The following is a 22,769-nucleotide window of genomic DNA, read 5'->3' as shown; positions in this document are numbered from 1 at the left end:
GAAATACATGGGAGGTGTTTCGTCCCCCGACAAACCGTTCGTAAATCGAGGGCTCACTGTATATGTATATCGTATGTATTATAATACTCTAGAAGGTGTAATATTCTATTACAAGTTGCTAGTCCGACCTACAGAGTGTCACGGTGCACATTATCAGTACTTTTCCTGCGTCCCACAGACTTCTCCAAGAGAGAGCGATCTCAGGGCCAGAGGGGGGCCATTCACTGTCCATAAGGATGAGTTATCCCATTTATAAGGCCTTTGTCATGTGAAACACAGCGTCCAGTAAAGTCACTCTGGTTGCACCTTGGACGGTCACAATTTTGAACGGCCCATTTTTTATTGCCCAGACTAAACGAAACCAAAAGTAACCCCCCCCCCCCCCCCCAAAATCGTACCTTTGGTAGAGCATTTGGGAGACGAAAACAAGGGGGGGAAATCCTCCTTGTCCATATAAAGTCCCCATTTTTAATTTAGCCAAGAGCTCTTACCTTTTCTTCACACAAAAGATGAAGCACAAGTAAACTGTAAGACTGTATTTAATAAACAGTTTATTCAGGAAACAGAACGAAGAATAGCTGTGTACAAGACAAACTAAGCTGTAGCGTGAAACACTGAGCAGGTAGAACGCAACCACCTGTCACCTCAGAGACCTACTTGTAAATCGGGATTAAAAACCCTACCCTAGCTATAAAGTATTTACGCTTAAATTCACACGACTATGTGAATTCTAGAACTTTGTTCAAAGCAATTCGGCAGCCACAATACAACCCTTTCTCTAAGTCTCTAAAAGGTATACAGCTACCGCATCAACAGATCTAACCGGCTGACATTCAGCTTAGCCATTCTGCTTGCCAGACGTTTATCCGCAATCGCAAATTCTTTGATCAATTAGCTAACCAGCAGAGTAATCAACTGCTCGTAGTGTGACCTGTCCGCAAACTTGACGTTCGGAATCAGATTCCATGTTGCGGAGCGTCAAATAGATGGGCTCGTTCTCTGTGGGCGACCCGCATAAAGCGTCCAACATTTTGTGAATGGCAAAGCAGAATATCAGCGTCTTCCGGCTCTATCTACACCACATTCTGCACCGTATGGAAACTAACTAGCGGGGAACTTCGTGACAGCATCGTAAATGGCAGCGGCCACGTGGTCCACATTGCTAGGGTTCAAGCCGCAGATGCTGATGCGTCCGTCCTTGGGGAGATACACGTGGTACTCCTCCACCAGGTGTTGAACTTGTCGAGCTGTACGCAGAAATCACCATTTTTCAGTATTGTTAAGTACAGCCCCTGTGCAAGTCGTGGTGGGTAAGTTACTTTAAAAAAGTAAGTTACCGCTAGCTGGTCAAACTTAGTAACTCAGATACTACTTTATTTTATGTGCCCGCTTACAGCTACAGTAACTCAGTTAAATCGACTTAGATGCCTGTCAGGTGACACGCTAAATGTCAGTTTAGTAACTGTCATTAAGGATGAAGGAGACCTTGTGGAGTGACGTGGCTCCAAACTGTTGTTTTGGGCACGTGGTTTGGGTGTCCGTAGGCACGTGTTATCGCAGGTGCATGATAACGAGTTTGCGCCCGCTACGGTCGAGGGGGCGTGGCACAGATGGTTAAAAGCGAGAGTTAATCGGGGAAAGGTCACTTTGAAGTGAAATTTATTTTAGTGCACTACGTGAGCGCAAATTTGCAAATCGAAGTGAAAAAGTTTCTTCGATTTGGAGGAAAGCAGTTACGGGCCTAAAAAAGTGATTTTTTTTTTTGCAAATAAAGCGACTTTGCAATTTTTTTTATCTAGACACCTGCAAAACCTAGAACCTCAAGAAGACATAACGGTGGTGAACCGGGCAAGTTGGCACGAATGCTTCGAGGTAAACTAGCACTTCAAACGAGGACAGACACGGGGCGAGGACAAACACCGTGCTAGACTTCCAACAAACAGAAGATTTATTGACAACCAAACGGGCTCCCTTTACGAGTACCTCCGTTGTTATCTTTCACGTGTCACATTTGAGTCTACAATTCAAGTCCCTTTATCCCACTTCTCCGGGAACAATATCTCGCGCACGAGAGCGATTGCGGAAGCGTTTCAAGTAAGAAAGAGGGGGTCACTACGCGTCAGCCAGGCATCCGCGGGGTTATACGTAGAGATGAGTGCGGGTATGAAAACTCGTACCCGCATCCGCACCCGCACATCCCGACGCCTATCCACATAACCGCCGATATACCCGCAGCCCAACGCATATGCATGTTCCGGTTATGCAACACGATCGTGACAGCGCGTACACTGTGGCCGCTGCTGACATGGTTGCCAGCTTACGGATGCGGAGTGTACCAGTCTTGGTGTCGAAAGACAGCCAAAGCTAACCTTATGTGACAAACAACAACAACAACCACTTTATTTTGAGCTGATGCATTAGATATGGAATGTCTTGTAAAGTATTTTAGGCCAAACGTTCGCCATGAATCGTGTCATACACCGAAATCCGACGGGTTGGTTTTGCGCCTGCGGGTATTGCGGGTACACCCGCGTAATCCGTGGAGGTGATAGTGCGGGTCTACCCGCACCTTACCGGCGATGACGCTGAAATGTGTACCTGCAAAGAACAAACTTGTGCGGGTGTCCGCGGGTATACCTGCACCGCCCTCATCTTTAGTTATATGATAAAGAGATATTGTTCCTGGAGAAGTGGGATAAAGGGACTTGAATTGTAGACTGAAATGCGACACGTGAAAGATAACAACGGAGGTATTAATAAAAGGAACCCGTTTGGTTGTCAATAAATTTTCTGTTTGTTGGAAGTCTAGCACAGTGTTTGTCCCTCCCCTGTCTGTCCTCGTTTGAAGTGCTAGTTTACCTCGATGCACTCAAGAAGACAGCAAACTGTGCATCAGCACGTAGAGAATAAGTGCGATAAAATTCAACAGCATAACGCTAATGGTTATGAAGATACGAGGCCTGAAAGTTGTGAGGAAGCACAATGCTCGAAATCGTCATTCTTGAAGATTATTTTTTTTTAAAAACAACTATAAAGTATGTTCAGCTATTTCCACCACCCATGTACTTCATAGGCACTAGGCTTCAATATATATTAGAAGTAAAATGATCCGAGAGGTCGACCGCATCACCCGCATGAGTAGCTTGTAACTATACTTAAGTCACTCAAGCAGCTATCCAGCTACAGTTGTGTCCCTAGTCGGGCCACAGTGTGTGCCACGTGCCAAACACATTTATGTCGTCTCACTTACGGTTTAGTCCGGTGTAGGAGAACATTCCAATCTGGTTCGTGATGTGATCCCAAGTGCCCGGAGTGCCGAGCTTCTCCAGCTGGTCCCGGAGTGCCTTCCTCATCGAGATGATACGGTTTGCCATCGTCTGAATGTGGCCTTTCCTGCACATTTGTAGGGACATCCGTTTAAAAACTGTTTTTGTGAGGAACCTTACACGTACTACAGTTGCTAAGAAAGAAGACGTAGACGCGTTGTTAAATTTGAAGCAAGGCATGGAAAGGTATGTGGGACATGGCCACGGCAATAACTACCACTAATACCCTCCGGCCTCCCTTCCGTGATTGTCGCATCCGACGAACATAATGAGGGGGACTATCAGAAAAAGATGCTAAATAGATTATTCTGTGCAGTGGCACTGGAATGACAGTTTGTTACATAGCTATTTTGCAACACCTCCACTTAGCTTTGTAAGATTTGTAGAACCGAAATTTACGCCGCACGGGAGTTTGTTAAATTGGAAATTATTTCCATTGGCATTTCAGCAACATATTCTACAATTGGTTCGCTTGAGCAGTAGAGTACATTTTTTTTTAATTCCACGTGCCGCAAAGCAACTGTGGCTATGAGACGTGGACAGATGGAGAGTGGGAAAGGGGGTTAGTTTACGTCATGGGTTGGCTTCAGGGGGAACTGTGCCAACGTTCTGCCGTAAAACCCAGGGAAAACCCAGGGGACAGTGCAGCCGCTGCCGGGTCACCTCCCAGTCTCAGTGGGGAAGGCGATCATCCTAACCACTACGCCACGTGAGCAGGTATGTACGTGAGCTAGAGCACTGCACGGGCCGTATTTTTAGGCCCACGCCCGGCCTGAACCCAGCCTTCCTTTGATTTACCCGCCTGGGCCCGGCCCGATGGCTGCATACCTAGCCCATGTCCGGCCCAAGCCCGAAAGATTCCAAGTTTCTCGGCCCAAGCCAGGACTCAGCACGAGAAATTTATGCGCTACCTGGCCCGGCCCCACTGTATCAGGCTGTAAAACTTGACCGTGGCTAACTAAGAGACGGGTATAACACAGCCTCTAGTCCGACTGACGCCCGGCAATATAGGGGCCCGAGCCCAGCCCGAGCCCGGCCCGGACCGGACCCATAACGGTCAAACACAGGCCCAGCCCAGGTCCACAAAAGCAAGCTTTACCCGGCCCGGCCCCGGCCCGGCCCCATAACGGTCAGACACAGGCCCAGCCCAGGTCCACAAAAGCAAGCTTTACCTGGCCCTGCCCCGGCCTGGTTCAAGTGTGTTGTTGGCAATACTGTTAGCAACACCACATGCTGGATAATCATGGATCAGAAAAATGTTGCCTTACCATTCTTCAAAGTATTCCGGCGTGTTTAGCACACGAGAAACAATGCGTGCTCCGTGGTTTGGGGGATTCGAGTAACTGCCACGTACAAGAAGGGTGATCTGTGCCAGCGTGTTGGTCATGGCCATCTGATCGTTTATGATCAAGATCAGATTTCCGATCCGTTCATCTGCAAGGCAAAACCGCAACGGGGTCGCTCGTAAGAATTTTTTGTTTTTAGTGGAAGGTCTAATTTGTCTGTCTTGGCTAGTTTTTTTCACGCAACACAATTTCACACAACACCGATTTCTAGGAAGTATTATGTATTAGTATCCTAATACAAAATATGAGTATTACTGCCCATCCCTGCCAGCCTATTTCGATTAAAAAACGGCAGTTGACGAAACGGCGCCAACAGAAATACGCCTGTGTGTTTGTCTGTATGAGTGGGAGTGGGGAGCATGTAGGAGAGGATGTGTTCTATAGGGCCTGACTTTTTAGGGTTAAACCCGTATCCGCCCGATATTTACCCCCCGAACGAAATCTGTAAAATTTGGGTTTAACCCGAATCTACCCGAAAACATCCAGGTCGCGTGGCACGCTCGTAAGCGTGCATTAAAATAAAGTTTGATAACATTGCTAAACATTAGTTCCATGTTAAGGCAAATTTTTATTAAACAAAAAAAAAAATCACCCAAATACACCCGAATTCCTGACGACAGAATATGCCGTAACGGGATTTAACCCGAATACACCCGAATTTTCGGATGAAAAATATCACCCGATATTTACCCCCCGAATTTGGCCAAAAATAAAACCCGAAAAAGTCAGGCCCTATCTATAATCAAAAGGGATACCAAAGGACACTCACTGTAGAGTCCAAAGTTTTTGGCAAATGACTGGCAACAGAAGAGTTCCAAGCCTTGAGAAGCGAAGTGGCGAACTGCCCAGCTGTCCTTTTCCAGGCTGCCCGAAGCAAAGCCCTGGTAGGCGCAGTCAAACAGGGGGAACAATTTCTTCACCTGGCGAAAGACACACAGCCACCAAAGTGTGACCCTAAGCTCCAAACAACCCCGAGATGTTCAGACAATGACCAGACAAGAAGATTTTTAAACAGTTTATTTCCTACGGAATACAGTTAGGGAGTGACTCTTTCCGATTAAACCCGATTTCTCCCCAAATTCCAGTCACTATGAAATCCTCGAGTGACGTTTCCACCGAAGACGAACAAAGGTCTCCACGTGTAACGCGTGGAAGAATGGGTCACTTATACGTTCCCAGCAATATACACCCATGTGTGTGAACACTGTCTATGCCTTCGGGGATCACTGCTGGAAGGTCACGATCCCGCAAAAAAAAAACAAAAAAAAACAAGAGAGATTAGGAAAGGACTTAATAGACAAGAGGAGAAACAAAAACACCCGATAACACCCGAAGGCACAATTATCTCCCGATTTCTCCCCGAATTACAGGTTTAAAAATGGCGCCCGATTTTTACCCCCCCCCCCCCCCCGAATCTGCGAAAGGCATTTAACCCCAAAAAGTCACTCCCTAAATATAGTGTGATTTAATACACAAACCCTTTAACTTCTGCTTAGGCAAAAGGACTTTCTATCGCGTTAAAAGGCAGAAGTGGTGTTCTCGAGCAACTGTCGTCTGCTGCCCTCTGCAACTTTCCTGTTTTCTATGGTGCGTTTCTTCACCTTTCGAAGGGACTGTAGTAGTGACCCCCCCTGTACTGGACACCCTACGTTCATCCTGCTCAGTTTCAATATATTCTACTACACGGAAGAAAACAGAGTTATTCGCGATATCTCTGCATGCATTGCAGGTGGCAAATGTGATTCTTCGTTTCACCTATTGCACCTACTAGGCAATGTAGTGCAATCTCCGTCTGGGCAATGTAGTGCATCTTTGCATCAAGGTGCAAAATCAAGGATTTTCAAGGTTTTCCAGGCCTTAAAAACAGCATTTTCAAATTCCAGGGTATTCGAGGGTTTCTACGACCAGTCAGAACCATGAAAACAACCCGTGCAATGCATGAGTGGGTACTAAACAAAGGGTACCAGAGTGTACTGCAGAGCATCGTACCTTTACCACTTCCGCAATTTTCTTCCACTGGTCTTGTGAAGGGTCGATACCAGTTGGGTTATGAGCGCAGGCATGTAGAACTACCACAGAGTCCTCAGGTGCACTCTGAAACAAGTTCCCATGTTCTTGTTTTAATTATTACACACGTTGGAGGGAAGCGGACAGAATTGTGGGAGGCTGGGCGTCATTGCCCACCAAGAAATTTTCAACCTCATCACCAGTCAAAATACAGTGGGAAGAAAAAGAAGAGCGAAATATCGTATTTACTCGCATAATTTGCGCACCTCCATTTTTTCACCAAAAAAGTTGCGAATATAAAAATTCGCATAATTTGCACACTCCTACTTTCGTGCGAGACATCATTGCGCTATCCTGCGACTGGCATTTATTTAAGGCTGGTATTTCGAACGACCTCAATGGTGCAGAAGACGACATCCTAAACAGGATAACAGTGACCAGAACATGTGGAGGGAACATATAAGGAAAACTTATGGCAACATGACGCGTCATCATTCCGGAAGGCTGCTTCACCTAACGCATGCGTGCTTTAGGAGAAGCTCGCTTTACAAAAAGCGTGGAGAGCACCTGCTGGGCCTTTTGAATCATCTCGCAAATTTCGGCAGCATTGGCCAAAAACGGAGAGAGAAAATCGTTACAACCGATCTCTTTCACTGACAGTAATGGAAAATGAACAGTCACTGTCTATTTTCTTGCCTAAATTTTTATTGTGATGTCGTAATTGTTTTGATACAAATTTCGGATGATACGAATGCTTTCCACTACCCCGTGAGATTCGTATCATCGAGATTCTACTGTATTACTCACCTGAAATGCCATCTTTTAACAGAAACTTAACACCATTTAACAGACTTTGCGCACGTTTGTCAAGTCGTCTTGCCAATGCCTCGTGTAATTTGCACACCCCAGCCTTTGCGTTATTTTTTGGTCAGAAAAAGTGCGCAAATCATGAAAGTAAACACGGTATTGCAAAACAAACGGGAAAGACAGGCAGTGGAAGGCAGTCACCTGAAGGTCCTCAATCATTCCGTCAAAGTCCAGACACCTATTCTTGGCATCCCAGTAACGATACTGCTTCACATTTTGAAAGCCGGAGTGCTTGAAGACTAAATTGTGGTTAGCTGCATCCAGAGAGAAATGCATGAATCATACGGAGCCATGGCTATAATAAACAGTGCTAAGATGCAACTACGTAGTATACTAGGAAAATACTATGCAGAAGAAAATGTACGAGATAAAGGGGGTCGAGAGACAGTTGCTGCTGTTAGACTGTACGCCATAATTTAATCAATTTTGTCATACATTGACTGATGCTGATTGATTAAATGCATCTGCCTGATGGATTCTGTACCACACATTCAAAATGTCAAGTTTCGAGCCTTTTGTTTTTTCCCTTTTGGCAGTAACAAGTATTGGGATGAAAATGTATGTCCGAAGATAAATGTTAACAGTTGTTCTAGCCAGTCTTGGCAAAAGGAACTTGTAACTATAGCTGTAGTTACAGTAACAAGTTACTTTTCTGAGAAAGTAACTAGTAACCACTTCCCGTGAAAGTAACGTCAACTGTAACTCTATCTGAGTTACTGGGGGTGGTGCTATATTTTTTCAGGCGTACGTGAACACTCGAACACAAATCGAGTAGCTCCCGCCATTTGGCTACGAACAATTAGCGAAAAAACGAGCCTGGCAGCACGAAATCTGCAAGTTCCTTGAGCAACATTTGACAAAATCTGGAGGCTGTAGACCCGTACGCCACAAGAAATTCTGAAACAGAGACAGCCTTCCTGAAACAGTGCAGTCAGACAGTGCGTTCTGCCTTCTCCAATGACATTCAAGGTCCGTTTTATTCTGTCCCTCATTCAGGACTGTTCAAATCAGTGCGCAATTCGACTGAGATCAACAACGTTTTACCTTTCCAAAATGCTACAGGTATACTGATGGGTAGTTTCTTGTCCTTGCTAGAATTTTACCTGAATAGCACTTTCATCAAGTTTGACAATCGAACCTACAGGGCATATGCATTGGATCGTGTATAGCCTCAGTGTTATGCCACATACTTTTGTCATATATAGACAATGCCTTGCAGGACACCTTTGTGAGTGATGACATTTATAATTTTTAGATATGTTGGCGACTATCATAGTCAGGCCTCGTAATTTTAGACCCGATGACACGACTGGTGACGTTTTCAACTCATTCTGAACACATAGAAAAGGTGTGACGTTCACCCATGAACTTCCACAGAACAACCAGCTATGTTTCTTAGATATCATACCCTCATTCAAGGCCCAAAAAGGCCCAAAAAGCCCAAAGGCCCTATGCCCTACAATTCTGCGCACTCCAGAACTGTGAAACGAGCGATTGCTATGCAGCGTGTTAGTTCAGCCTTGAACAAGTCCTGTTATCGCACCATGGAATATAGCTTAATAGCACAAATAGCCAGACTGCAAGCGATGGGTATTGTAAAGTATTGATAGTCGCAGTATTCGTATTTGATTCGCAGTGAGCTCCAGCTATTCGAAAACTATTCGCGCACCCCTAATATTTTTGCCTTATGCTTGCATGCTCTGAACACTTTCTCACTGTGAAATTTGGGGCATTCCTTCAAGCATTCCTGGTAAACGACTTTTGAGTGGGGGAAGGACTGCAGGGATGGAAGCTTACCGACGATAACTTCTAGGAACTACAGCTTTAATCTAACAAGGATGAGATGTTGACAGTATAGGTGATAAAATAATGTTTTTGAAACTCTCGTTTACTCGGATACTGTATAGTAGCTAGGTTACTTTTTTTCACGGTGTTTACTTTGTTGAAAGAAAACTTACCCATGTCTGCACTGCTTATGTATTTTTTTATGACAAAACTCTCTAACTTAGGTGGTAAAACCTGGTGGAGCGTAATTATCTCATAAAGAAACCAACCCTAAACTATTTTTTTCTATCCTACAGCTCTTTCTACAGACAATATCCTCCGAAAACCGTCTGCTACTATCACGAGTGCCCAATCACAGCCAATTCTTCACTACCTGAGGAACTCTGCAAGGCCGAAAACAATGAGAATTTTGTTGGACCTCTAGTGGCAGCTTGGGGCAGTCCCTTCCGCCCAAAGAAATAGCTGCAGTTCAGAAATGAGATCTCTGACCATTGCAAGATGCGGCAAAATTGCTAGGAAACGGTAGAGCATTGTGAGCGCTCTTCTTTCGGCAGGTCATTCACACTTCCTGAAGCATGCACAGAAAGAGTAGACAAAATAACTTTTGAGACGGTCACTACTTAATGGCCAAGGGTTCGCTTGGAAATTTTTTCCCGAGCTTCCACAAAACTGAAACATCTCTGAGCCCCTCTGATTCTTTAACATGCTCATTCTATCTTTTGCCCAGTCCATTCATGCACAAAAACAGAGCAGTAAAATAATAGGCCATTTGCAAAAGTTCCAGGGAGCAGCGTGCGCCATGCCGGGAAATGCTGTGCAAAGAGACAGCCACGGTGCATACACCAGCACCACGACGATTGGAGACAATAGCAAATCGCTGTCGTTTTGCACAGCATTTCCCGGCTGCTGCTACCTGCAACTTTTTCAAATTGCTTATAAGCACACACAACAGCAACGCGCAATGCACCATATCTTTTGGTGTAGAAACCACACAAATGCGTGGACAAGGACATAGCACCATGAATGCAGATGAAGAGCTCCAGGGCACACAAGGACACATTCCCACCGAGTACAGCTGAAAAACTGCACCTGGTAAGTCATACAGGGGTTAGGTTCCGTTAGTTAACTAATAATCTAAGACCATGCAACGAGACTCAAGTACGATATTATAAAGAGAAAAGCAAACCGAAGAAAATGGTAGCCTGTCCACGCCTGAGGCAGAAGGTGCCCCGTCAAGCTGGACGCGCAGGTTCTAGGGCTAAAGATGCGCACACGTAGTGGCCGTTTCCACAAATGCTGCATCGTTTTATAAGGTTCACGCCATGCCTTAAAGGGGCACTAAAATGCAAAAACAACTAGCTCTCAAATGAAAGTCAGTGTTTCAACTGGTGTAATGCAAGCAAAATTAGTTTACACAGTGCTACCACTTAGAAGAAAAACGCAGTGAAAGCTGAACCGTCTTTGGCGGCAACGAATGGGATCTCCGGGAGGCAAAGGTTGGCAGCATCCAATGAGACAGCGGGAGAAGCGCGCATAGCTATCGTGGCCGTGTAGATTTGGACTACGAACACTTCCCTTCTTCCCGAACACTATGAACGGGTCCGATCGTAGTGTTCCGTATATGCGCGGCGTGACGCGCACTACCGCATTTTTGAATACCGATTCACTGAATCGTACTCAACAACAGTTCTCGCGGATGTTCCACTGACAACATTTATCTTCACGTGATTCGGACAGCGACGCCAGTCCGATGCACAAGCTGAAGCATCATTCACTGCTTACCGCCGAAGCGAGAAAGAGTCCGGTATAATTTCGATTGTAGCTGCGAAACGGAATCGAAGTTTTTTGAATTATGACAACAAGTGCGAAATTAACACGGCGTGTAACGTAATTTGAATCGAACTTGTTTTTGCATCTTAGTGCCCCTTTAAAGCAACGGTAGAAGAGTGCACCCCAAAATGTATTCATGGGAAGGAGACACCATAAAAGTGGCCACGCGTGTACCGCACGGAACAATTCTTTCCGAACCGAAATTGGGACCAAAGTTTTTTTTTTCAGTGATTGAAGTTTAGCGGCCGAAACCACAACTGTCGTATACCGAATAAGTAGCAAGCAGCCAATGGCTATCCAGCCAGAAGGGAAACCATAGTAACGACGGCATCTAAAACTGTTTTGCTTTTGTACGGGTTGGCCGTTGTCCTAAGAATACACGGCTGAAAGCAGATGTGGCCCAAGGGTCAGTCTTCGGCCAAACTTATGGGCTTCCAGTTTGGTTGCCTGCGGTGATGCGCGGAAAAAAGTTTGGGCGGAATTCCTGCCGTACACAAAGAAAGGAGAGGCTCGGAGAAAAGGAGGAGGGGAATAACGACTCTGCTTTCACAACAAGATTTCCGATTGTGCCCCCAGATCTGGAGGATTGAAAATTATAGTAAGTCGTTCACACTTCCCACATGCGGTTAAGGAGAGTTGGTGAGGTTTCATCAGTCCAGTTAGTCACCTCATCATCGTGCACCATTTGTTGGCAGTCCTTACCAAAATAAAGATTTGCAGATGTCCTACATGACAGCAGCTCTTGGTTGCCTCAGTGAATAAGATCCCATGAAGTAGAGTATCAGCCATCAAAATGACTGGTGCACACATCACACTCTCATCATAACAGAAATTTCAGTCTGTATTTTACTCTTTCTGAGTTCAACGCAAAAATATTTTTTTTAATAATAAAAATACGAAGCCTGGGGGATTTTTATAACGGGGATTAGGCACATGGGGAGGGGGGATAGGATACATCAGGGACCCTTTCAAAAAGAATAACATACCTGTCGATTTTTTATTTAGGCACAAGAGATAGGTCATCGAATAGGGAAAAAGAATTCTAGGTAAATTTAAAACCGACGAGAAATCTGATACCTTCACAACAGTTAAATAATCTGGGGATCTCTATAGTAATCTTAGATATACGGGGTGTCCCAGCAATGTCACAAAATTATAATAACAGACTATGCCAGCTGGAGGTATGTGGTCAACAGTATTTGTTCTCTTTTGCTGCCTTGTGACCAGTGGCGTAGCCAGACTTCCAAGGTAGAGGGGGGGATACGAAAACTCGAGGTGGTGTCACGAAGGTTGGAAGTATTTTGAAAAGCTCATACTTTGAAAACCATTCAAGAGTGCTTCTTAGATTCTTATAGTATGATCGAAATGTGTAACGTTTGCTAGAATAACCCCGTAGATTATCTTAGTTCTCAAGAACTGAACTCCAGAATCTGCCCAGTGAAGGTTAATTTTTTTACGTCACCAATGAGAAGCATGTGCCAAATTTACCAAATTTCATAACGCACACTAATATTCATGAGCTATACTGAAAGATCATGCTGTTCGGCCTGCCTGCGGTCTGGCGCACCACGACTTTTGCTTGCCCTTCACTCTTAGTGCGACGACAGACATACACAGAGTGGAAAGAGTGAGCGGTGAAAGGAGGAAAGGGAAGAAAGGCATAAACTGCAGCGAAATCAAATGATAAGAAGTCGGCTTCCTTCTTAATCTGTTACCGAGGCAAAAAAAAAAGTTAAAGTCAATGCATCCTCGTCCTGTGATATCAAGATGTTCTGAAAATCATGTGGGGACTTTGAGATGCCGTATTCATCATTTAAATAAAGTTGTTGTCGTTAACCTCTCACCTTTTCTACTCTGCATGTGTGGGCTGCATATAGCAACCTGTTCGCGACGCACTTCGCGCGAAGGTGCACAAAATAGAGTTCAATTCTTATAAAGCCAAGATAAGAAACTCAAACAAACTTCTATTCGTATCACGAGACGGCAAAAGCATGGCGAGAGCAAGTACCGTCGATCGCGTACCTCTAGGTGGCATAGTTTATTTTAATTTTGTGACACAGCTGCTGGGACACCACATAAAAAATACTGCCCATTACCGTCTTTTTTTACTGCAGTCTACAATAAGGCCATTCTAAATCTCGTAGACCGCAGATAATTCTGCATAGCAGAGCTTAAACGTTTTAACATTCCAAAACTTTTTCTAACATTCGTGGAGGGGGGAGACTACTGGAGCCATGCACATGCACGCTTCCTGCAAATAGACGATTTCAGAAAATCCCAGTGCTCCTTGCGCACGCATTGCATACGAAGAATAATCCTTCACGTTTCGCTTTCACTGACAGCCAGGAGGCCACACATTTCTTTCGTATTAGTATAAGCTCACACAGTTCAAAGCGGCGCTTAAGCACTCTGGGATTTTCTGAGCTCGTCTATTGAGCTCATGGTGATATAAAGACACCAAAAAATATGGCCCACAAAGCATCTCGGCTACCGTCTGCTACGGCCACTTACGCCACGTCGGTGTGGACACATAAATTGTCGTAAACTTTCCGTGGCGGACGAGGAAGTCTGCTGCCACTCGCAGGGAGCCCGTACCGCTGAGGGCCTGGATGCCGATGGCCTGCAAAAATTAGAGCCGTGAAAACCAAAGCTGTAAAAAAAAAAAAAAAAAGAAAGAGAGAAAGAATGGGGAGAAAGCAGGCAAGTTGGCTTTCCGTACTTGGAACCCCGAAATTGAAAGGGGAGCGTGTTATGTCTTCTTCCCCCCAATCTCAGGGTTCCAAATATACGGATTGAAAAACACTTTAGGTTAAAGCACCAGAATGGCAAAAAAGCCTGCCTTACAGAAGGCGGAACTATCTGTGATGGAATCAAAATACTGATGAGAAAATGAGTGCTGCAAGTACAGTGTTGGTCAGGATCCGCCTGCATCACATCGCATCAAATATCTTATTTATTAAGGTGCTAAAGTGCTGCCTGTCGGCAACCTACTGTTTAAACTTTTTTTTAAATTCAGGGGTGGAAGTAAGGTCTCAACATTTGGAGCTATAACTGGAGCAGAAAAAGTTAGCAAACAGCAAACGTGTAAAAGAACAGAATATGAAACGCAAAAACCCTTTTTCCCAACAATTTGCGCGTGCTGCCAGTTAAAGGCCTAAATAGTGTTCATACCATTTTGGAAGTTCACACGCAACTTTGAAAAGCATACAATAGAAAATTACTTAAACCTTTTGAAAGTAACATTTCATCAGTTTTTTTTTGTTTTTTTTTCAAGTTTCATTGAACGGCATTGTGTGCCGCACGCAAAATTCAGCGTCCGCTTAGACAGGTGCTTACTCGTCCTTCTTTAAGGGCTACGCAGTCTTCACCCAACATCATCTTGGTGGCTGCTTTGCTGAATTCGTCCAAACCCAGCTGGCCAAGGTATTCGTGGTTCAAGGTCTCATCATTGGCCATTTCTTTTTCCACTTTCCTCACGACGGGTAACACCCATGGCTTGGCTTCTTCCGTTCTGTACGCTGAAATGGGAGACGTAGCATTTGCCAGAAATTAACTGCTGTCTATGCAGCTATCCCCCAAATCGTACTCAAAGTTTACTACAAAGGAACAGGAGGTGCAGCCGAGGGCCATGATATGTTGTTCCAAGTATACCGCAAGTAAAGCACACAATACTTACTTTAGTGTAGATCAATCGTGGGAAAGTTACCTTAAAGGAGTACAGAGGGCCTTCCTAAAAATTTTCAGATTAAGACGCCTGATGAAAGTGTGTGTTATTTTACCGAATGGCGCTAAAGGTTTTGATGTGTGCAATTTGTTTCCCAGAAAAAAACTCGCATAAACGTGGGTCCGTGCCTTCACCCTTAACTCAGCACTACGGGTATTACGAGGAGGAGAAGGTACGATACCACGTCACCGATGACGTTATAAGGAGAACTCGTTCTGCTTCGCCGGTCAGTGGGGGTCAGCGCCTTGTCCCTTTGCCGCCGTAAACCAGCTTTGCCGGTTCTCCCGGAGAATTGGGGATAGAAGGAGTAGCCAAAGCATTACCGAGCCAGGAGAAAGGCTTTTTCGGAACCCCGAACAGCCGAGTAGCAGACGACAAAGGAGTAGCAGACAACATTTCTCTAGACCAATCAGCGAACGTTCTCCTTATAGCGTCAGCGCGAGGTTCCAGGCAGATCACAGGCTGGTACTGCTCTTCACCGCCGTTACACACGGTCGCTTTTTGCGGCGTACTTTAAATTCAGTTTCTGCGATAATTATGATTCTGTGGTGTGACTTACTTGGCATGGTGCATCTTACTGGCCTCCTTAACAGTTTTATAGGAAGAAAACAGGGTGTTAAAAATGACTTCTGTGCTACTTTAAGAGTGTAGTTTAACTAATAGTTCGACTACATCTTAGCAGCAGTTGTTACAACTACTCTGCAACTACTGTGATGCAGTTCAACCGCATTTTTAACTACTCTGGCCTTTTTTTTTGCGAGTTTTTATTCGTTGTTAAGCTATCCATGGGAGTAGAGACTGCACCAAGGCACCTCAGGAGCTTTCACAATAACGACTTCCTCAAAATATTATCTTCCCCGTTAGCCACAACTCTTGTGTGTACTGTCAAGATTTATTTATTTCACAATACGTCTGGCATATTGTTATTGCCATTGAAGGAGGGTATTATAGAATATCACTCAATGAAATAGCAGTACAGAAACAACATGCAACGTCAACATCTGCGAATAATGTGATTCAATGAAAGAATTAAACAAAGACAATGTGTCACATGCAACAGCCTGTTGGGGCAAAGGGTTCCAATCTGCGATCGTGGCTGGAAAAAATTCTTTAAGCAATTTGTGCGAAAATGATACACTTCAATATGTTTTGAGTGCTTGGTACCAGAACTTGCTCCCTGTGACATACTCAAGGAACCTGACGGATTTAGACATGTTTGATTATTCGGGATTAACCAAACCATTTTTATGCATTAAGCCCTAACCCTACGTAATAATGTGGGAACACAAGCAGACTCTAGCATACATGAATACTCGTTAAAAACGAAAACTGATTGCTTTTCCCTGAATCTGTTACATTTCATAGATTTTTCTGATAGCTCCTGGCTGCCAAATCAAAGAACCACAGTCAAGAATAGTCTTATGTGCAACATAGAATACTAAAGTCTTATGTGCAACAAGCTTTGTTGCCTTGTTTCGGGATTTGCGTCATTTAGTGTACTCCTCAAGTAACATAAGGATAATATAATGCAAAGTAATAAAGTATTATTTGTAATTTTCAACACATGACATCTTCCTAGGTGATGGAAAGTAACCTACTTCATATCTCGGCCTTCCAAGATTTAAAGAAAAAAATGCCAGCGTGGTCAACACTGTTCTGTATGGAAATGTGGCAGTCTTCGTAAAAGCTAGAGAGCAGTGGGAATTGAACCATTTTCTATCACTGTTCTGTGTATTTGTTTTTATTTGATACATTTCTACTGCATGCTCCAGCACTACTACACTCGTTGCTTGTGAGTCTTCCATTCTTGCTATGGGAAGTTAGAAAAATATGCTCACATTTTCAAAAATTATATATGACATTCTGCATCTGCACGATGTCAAATTCTGTCTGGCAATGCTGAAGAGGTGTTCCACGATCGCACTGCATGTTGGCGATGAGCTGAATTTTTCGTAGCTGGTTGGTTGGTTGGTGGTTGGAAAAATATATATATTTTTTCTTTTCGTTCATTTTCTAAGCTTGACAGCCCAGTAGATTTAAAGAGTTCAGATTTACAGTTCAAGCAGAAGTCAAGGAGAAAAATAGGTAGCAGTTAGCCTCCAGTATAACCACTTCAGCTAACTACAAAAAACTTTTGTTGAACCATAGTTTGCTACTACATTGACGCAAATAGTTTCTATCTACTCAGGCATCAGTTTCCAAACGTCGTTTTGTCTTTAAAACAATACACCGAGGAAGCTCCACCGCTTCTGTTGGAGACCGGGAGGCTATACTGACGGTAACTTGGAAAAACAAGCAGTGATACGGGCAGCAAAGTATTTGTAGTTAAACTACCAGTTAAATTACTCTATGGTAGTGTAAAAGTAATTACTCTCGCCATTATAACATTACATTTGGCAGACTGCTCCCCTAAAATAAAAGCGAATGCCGTTTTGAGATAACGCAAATTCGGAGTCGAGAAGCATTTTACAACCTTGACACCTACCTCCAACACCCAAATCAACTTTCTTCGGATGCGTGTCAGCGCGGTAAGCTCTCATGAGAGCGAATATTTCAACGGGCGGCGCAGCTTGCACATCAGAGAATCGCGACATGTTTCTGTGGAAACTGTATTCACAGAGCAAGTATGGTAGGACAGGACAAGTTGAGGTCAACCCGGAGAAAAACACTCGGCTCCCCTTCGACCTCTCAGCTCTCAGTCTCACTCAGCATCCTCAGCGCCTCCTACATTTGTGTGTGTGCGTGAATTCTCGCCATTCTCGCTTCCTTGCCGAAGTTCTGCACTTCTGCCTTCTGCTATCGCCGAAAGTTCATAAATCGAGGTAGACGGGTACGGACGGACAGTGGGTTATCCAGAATCGAAAACGCGGGGTCTTGATTTTCTGTGATTTTCTGGATATAAATCGGGTACGGAAATGTCGAGACGCGGACTCCAGTTACAAAGCAGATGCCGCGCTTGATAGAACGGAAGGCCGTGGGAGAATCGCGGCGTTTGATTCCGGGGAGATCGGCGCAGATATCTTGGAATCAAACGGGAGTTAAGTGTTGGGTTCAATTTTCTCCCGCGTATTGAACGCACCCCTCAATGGCGCGATGTTTTTGGGTAAAAATGTTTTTGCGTCTTATACGCGAGTAAATACGGTATTATGACTCATGACCTACACGTGTTCTACTGGTTTGGATAAGCATAAACTTGCTTGCACTTTTCGCCACAACGTTTTTTGACTGACAATGATGTTGGAAAGGTATTTTCGCCTGACACAATGACGTTGGAAAGGGAGGGGGGGGGGGGGGCAGAGCCCCCCTACTTGCTACGGGCCGACCCATGCAAATCCAAGGAGAAAACAATATATGGGAGGGGGTACCAGTGTGACGATCGCGAAAGCTCTTGCAGTTCATTCATCTGTCTGCACTCTTGAATGACTTTCAAAGTATGAGCGTATCAAAATACTTCTAATCTGGTGGCAGGGCCTCATTGGTTATAACAGCCTACATGTAATTGCATTCTGAACGTTCAAATCAGTCTAGATTTGCACCCCTTATCTTGTGGTGTGCGCCATAGCCAGCTGGCAATAAAATGTGTGTGCTGGCGGACCCAGGAATAGCGCAGGGGGAGGCGAAACTGGGCGGGTTTTTGTATTGTCACCACAAAGGTTGTGGTACATCCGTAATCTGTAATGTACGAAATATCTGAAAAACTGCGCAGCTTTTACTCAAACAAATTATTACGAATTATTTCACGCAACACTCTGCTGACATCACCCAGCAAGTAAGAAAGAACGCGGGCTTGGAAGCAGAAGACAATGCCGAGTGATGTCGCGGATTCCTCCTGCGGACCAACCGCCGTAGTATGGAGCTCTGTATTCTGCTCTTCGCATTTCGGTCTGCTATTGTCATCATTTACGAATTAATTACTCGCACAAAATTAATGCAAATGTTGTAATTCGGTATCAAAGGGGTGGCTCGTGTTCAGTATGGTGCTCACCTATTTCTTTTTTTCTAATCTTCGTGAAGTCTCCCTTTAAACACTCCTTCCTGACGAACAAATCTATTATCCGATTCTCCAATTACTGTCTAATTTGTAGGTGTCTGCTGCTCACACTCGAGTAAATTAAGAAAGGCACGAAAATAAAAGAACACACACAAAAAGGAAGGTAAGAGTGGGCACTTTTTATTATGCTCTGAGAAAAAATGGGAAGCACTCTGTACTAAAACGAGTCTGTCTTTGAAAAATAGTGCGGTTCCTGAAGGCGCATAATGAACCGTATGTACAATTAAAATAAGGCTACAGTTGGCTCACGATGTTCCATCCACAGTTATACAAACAACAAATTGCGAAGTACAAACAGTCCTGCTCTGAGCATGATTTCACACACACACACACCAACAAAGGTTTGTCTTGCATTGTGTCAATGGAGTCATGGTCGCACTAAAAAAAACATGGCTCTGACTGAAACATTCAGAGTATAGTCCACTCCGAATACTCTGGGTATATTGTAGCGGGCATATCCCCAACACAGGATGCCCAAAAGTTGAACAAACTATGTTTGGCCGAAATAATGTAAACTAACGTCATGCCCTTCTGCAACAATCAACTTAGGCATTCCTGCGTTACAGTATTCCTGAACAAGTGTGAATGAAATGTACAAGCACTGACTAAACCCTCGAGAGAGTAGTACATCATAAAAAAGTGTAACACAGTATATGTTACGTCACAGCACATACTGGTGCCAAGTGAGACGCACGTCTTCAGTTCTTTCGGGCAGCTAACAACCCTATTATACGTTGAGCCCCGCCAACACAGCATCTCAAGTCACAAAAGTATATGCACTTATCTTGGATGAAAATAGTCAGCAAACAAATAGGCACACTGTGATGCTGTGGCAAGAAGCGCAGGAAAACTCGCCAACCAAGCTTTTTCTTTTTTTTTTTGGTGGGGAGGGGGTTGTGGTTTATTGACAGCGCTCCAGTCTACGTCCCGAGAAATTGCTTACAGACAGCAGATGTTGAAACGAGAAATACTAGTAGGGGAAAAAAATGAGAAGCCCAGAGGGACCAATGAGTTGGCAGAAGTCTGGCTAGTCACCTGTCCTAGCTGACGCAAAGCGAAAGGAATTAAATTATATCTGCGCATACCCTGTCTGTAAATCCTTCTGCAGGAACCGAGGAAAAAGTAAAATTTGAAACAGAGAAAAAGAAATGATATTTTTGCTCGAACAGCATTCGTGGCAGACGTCGCACCAGTTTCCTTGAAACTGAAAGCAACTGACACCGGTTCAAGTCCCCCTTCTAGAGGTACCATATCTACTCAAATGTAATCACCCATTTTGTTTACTGTATACCGTAAAAACCGGTTTACTCCGGCTTGATGCAACAAGAAAGTTTTTAAAGCATGTATTCTCCCTGCTTTTGGAGTACTTCTTTTTTTTTTTTGTTACACTGTACTTGCACAATGCAAACGGAGTGGCCGTGTTACCACCTAATACGTTTATTGTTGTTGCTATTTCCTACGCAAACGGTCAAGGAACCCAACAGCCAACTACCCACTGGCAGACAAGGGGGCTCCCCGAGGACTCGCTCCGTTCTCTGGAGGCAATGCCCATTTACCATTTGTGTCTTCACTCCCATTTTTACCGGATCCTGCCCAGCTCACAGTGCACCCGACCCTCACTCTACTCTTCGCGGTATCGACCGCTCCGCATCTGATGCGCTACTTCTAGCGTGCGCCATGGCACACACCATCTGGCCCTCCGGGACATACCACCAACCAATGTAGAGGAATAACATCATCTCTACACCATAAACTGACTGGAGTGAAACCCCAGCATGCGCAGCGTTGTCTCAGGATCGAAAGCTAGAATGACGGACCATTTTTTGCTAAATAAAACGTGCTCACAGTAGTTGTTCCACCATGTACAAAACGCCGTATTTTCCTTCTTCGATGGTACGTCATGCGTAAACCCCCTAGCTTTCCGCGAATTTTGCGGTACTTAAGGATTTTCGCGGAACAGGTTGTTTTTTGCGGAATTCTGCAGTATATACATATTGCTCTTATCTTTTCTTTCTTTTTTTTTTATAGCTTTCACTTTGGATGTGCTATTTGGAGCAGCTTTCTCCACACAGAGGAAAAAAGAACTGAAAACCGGGAACGAAATGTCACAAGCCTGTACTTGCAAGATCCGCAAGAAACGCATGTGCAAGTGGCACAGAGGATTGCATCTAGATTGTGGAACATTGGAAAACAGGGGCAGATCCAGACCCTCAGTTTGGAAGGGGGGGGAGCGGTTTTTTTGTCGGAGCGCGTAGTGAGGGAGGGGGAGAGGGAAATCCAATGCATAAACTGACATTTGGGGGGGGGGGGGGCGATCGCCCAACCGCCCCCCCTTGGCTCCGCCACTGTTGCAAAACCACAAAGCTCCCGAAGCAACTCCAACAGTATGCGGCACATGACAACTGTGAGCTAACCGTACGCGCAACACGTTTCTTGCAGACATAGGTACGTGCCGTACAAGTGCGCAGGGTTCTATGAACATGAAGGGGTTCTCTTCTGCCGAACATGCACGAAAGTGGTTTGTCATCGACGAATATCGTAGATCGACGAGCACATATCAAGCTTCAAACATCGTGCAAACGCGGTTATTCAGTTACAAATCTGCAGAAATATCCAGCGGATTTCACTTGTATTCGTGGACACTCGCGGATTTGTAAAGTTCAGGTCGCAGAAGCCTAGGGGCTTTAGTCATGCGGCATCACCTCACCACGCTGTACAGATAGTCCTTTATAGCGAACACCTTTTCAACGAAAATACCTTTACTGCGAATTTTTTTCGCTCTCCCCCCTCCAGAGTTTCGTTGTGAAGGAATTTGACTGTACTCGTAATGGCTGTTACAAAATCACCAATAGCAGCATCTTTGTTGTCATACTAACACATTTCTGACATTAAAATTTTGTATTACAGTAGATCCTCTATATTCGCCTCTCCAACTACCTGTAGAGGCACTCGCGTCTTCTTCAACATGGCAGAGAAAACAATTATTGCCGATGCAACGTACCGGTCGTCTGCTGTTACTATCATTCATTGAGTGCTTCTGCTGGGGGTCCGCTAGGTGGCGAGCAGCCAGTTGGAGAGGCGAATAGCGAACCTACAGTCCCAATGTGTTGAAACCCCAAACCATCAACTACTGATAATCAGGTTTTTTTGGTGGTCCGACCACCTTAGACTATAGAGAGGTCTTATACATTCAAGTACCTGTCAAACAACAAACCCCTTTCATGTATGTACACCTGCTTAGACCCAAGATTCACTCACTTTCAACCTATGGGATACGTTGCAGCATAAAGCAGTTACCTGGCAGCGAAAAAGAAGGAACTGACAGGCGCTGCCACGTTACTCAAGGAAGCAGACACTGTCGATTGCTGCAAATTCCTCCGTGGTTGAACTCCAGCATCTGCCACGACCTGTACAACTTAAGACTGCTTTGATCTGTACAACATGACCTAGGCTCCATCATTTCTCCAAGTCCCACGCGCAATGCTCAGTTGGCAACATGCCGTTTGTCACACTCCGAGACGTGGAGATTCAGTTTCGAGAGTAAGTTCCAAGTATAAGTCGCACTACGTACTTACAGACACTAACAAGTTTTTTTTTTTTCTTTCCACAAGCACTAGGACATTTCCTAATGTTGACCGCCGTTAGTAACCTGAGTGGAACGTCGTCGCATCAGTCGCCGCTTCGTGTTCGAGGTTGGCGTAGTCGTTCAGCATTGTGCTCGTGCCGTAGAAGCGCTCCTGCTCTTCGCACTGACGCAGGAAGTCTTCTTCCAGTTTCTGCGAACGGAACCTCCCGAATTTGAAAGCGATCTTCAAAAAAAAGACAGCGGTGAC

General features: G+C 44.7%; 2 protein-coding genes across 3 annotated transcripts in view; both read right to left on the bottom strand.

The window, feature by feature from the left end:
* Positions 1 to 534: 534 nt before the first annotated feature.
* On the bottom strand, positions 535 to 17,627 carry LOC135377297 (aspartate aminotransferase, cytoplasmic-like). 2 transcript variants are annotated; one of them, XM_064609629.1, is made up of 9 exons: positions 17,371 to 17,627; positions 14,498 to 14,679; positions 13,673 to 13,781; positions 7,688 to 7,785; positions 6,662 to 6,766; positions 5,442 to 5,592; positions 4,595 to 4,760; positions 3,251 to 3,393; positions 535 to 1,247 (listed from the first exon to the last, which is right to left on the bottom strand). In XM_064609629.1, exons 1-9 carry the CDS (start codon positions 17,477 to 17,479, stop codon positions 1,102 to 1,104), a joined length of 1,209 nt encoding a protein of 402 aa, XP_064465699.1. In that variant the 5' UTR covers positions 17,480 to 17,627; the 3' UTR covers positions 535 to 1,101. The 2 variants fall into 2 exon arrangements, with proteins under 2 accessions (XP_064465699.1, XP_064465698.1); XM_064609628.1 differs by having other exon boundaries at positions 7,688 to 7,800; positions 17,371 to 17,620.
* A 1,413-nt stretch (positions 17,628 to 19,040) lies between these two features.
* The window catches only part of LOC135377296 (STE20-like serine/threonine-protein kinase), a 28,693-nt gene continuing 24,964 nt past the window's right edge, over positions 19,041 to 22,769 (bottom strand). The window contains exon 22 of the mRNA XM_064609627.1: positions 19,041 to 22,712. Coding sequence (XP_064465697.1) covers positions 22,578 to 22,712 — 135 coding nt within the window. The 3' untranslated portion in view covers positions 19,041 to 22,577. The remainder of the gene's footprint in view (positions 22,713 to 22,769) is intronic.

Source organism: Ornithodoros turicata, chromosome 1 (genome assembly GCF_037126465.1).
Source record: "Ornithodoros turicata isolate Travis chromosome 1, ASM3712646v1, whole genome shotgun sequence".
Classification (NCBI taxonomy): Eukaryota; Metazoa; Arthropoda; class Arachnida; order Ixodida; family Argasidae; genus Ornithodoros; species Ornithodoros turicata.
Note: the sequence above shows the minus strand (reverse complement) of the source record. Positions and strands in the feature narration are given on the sequence as shown.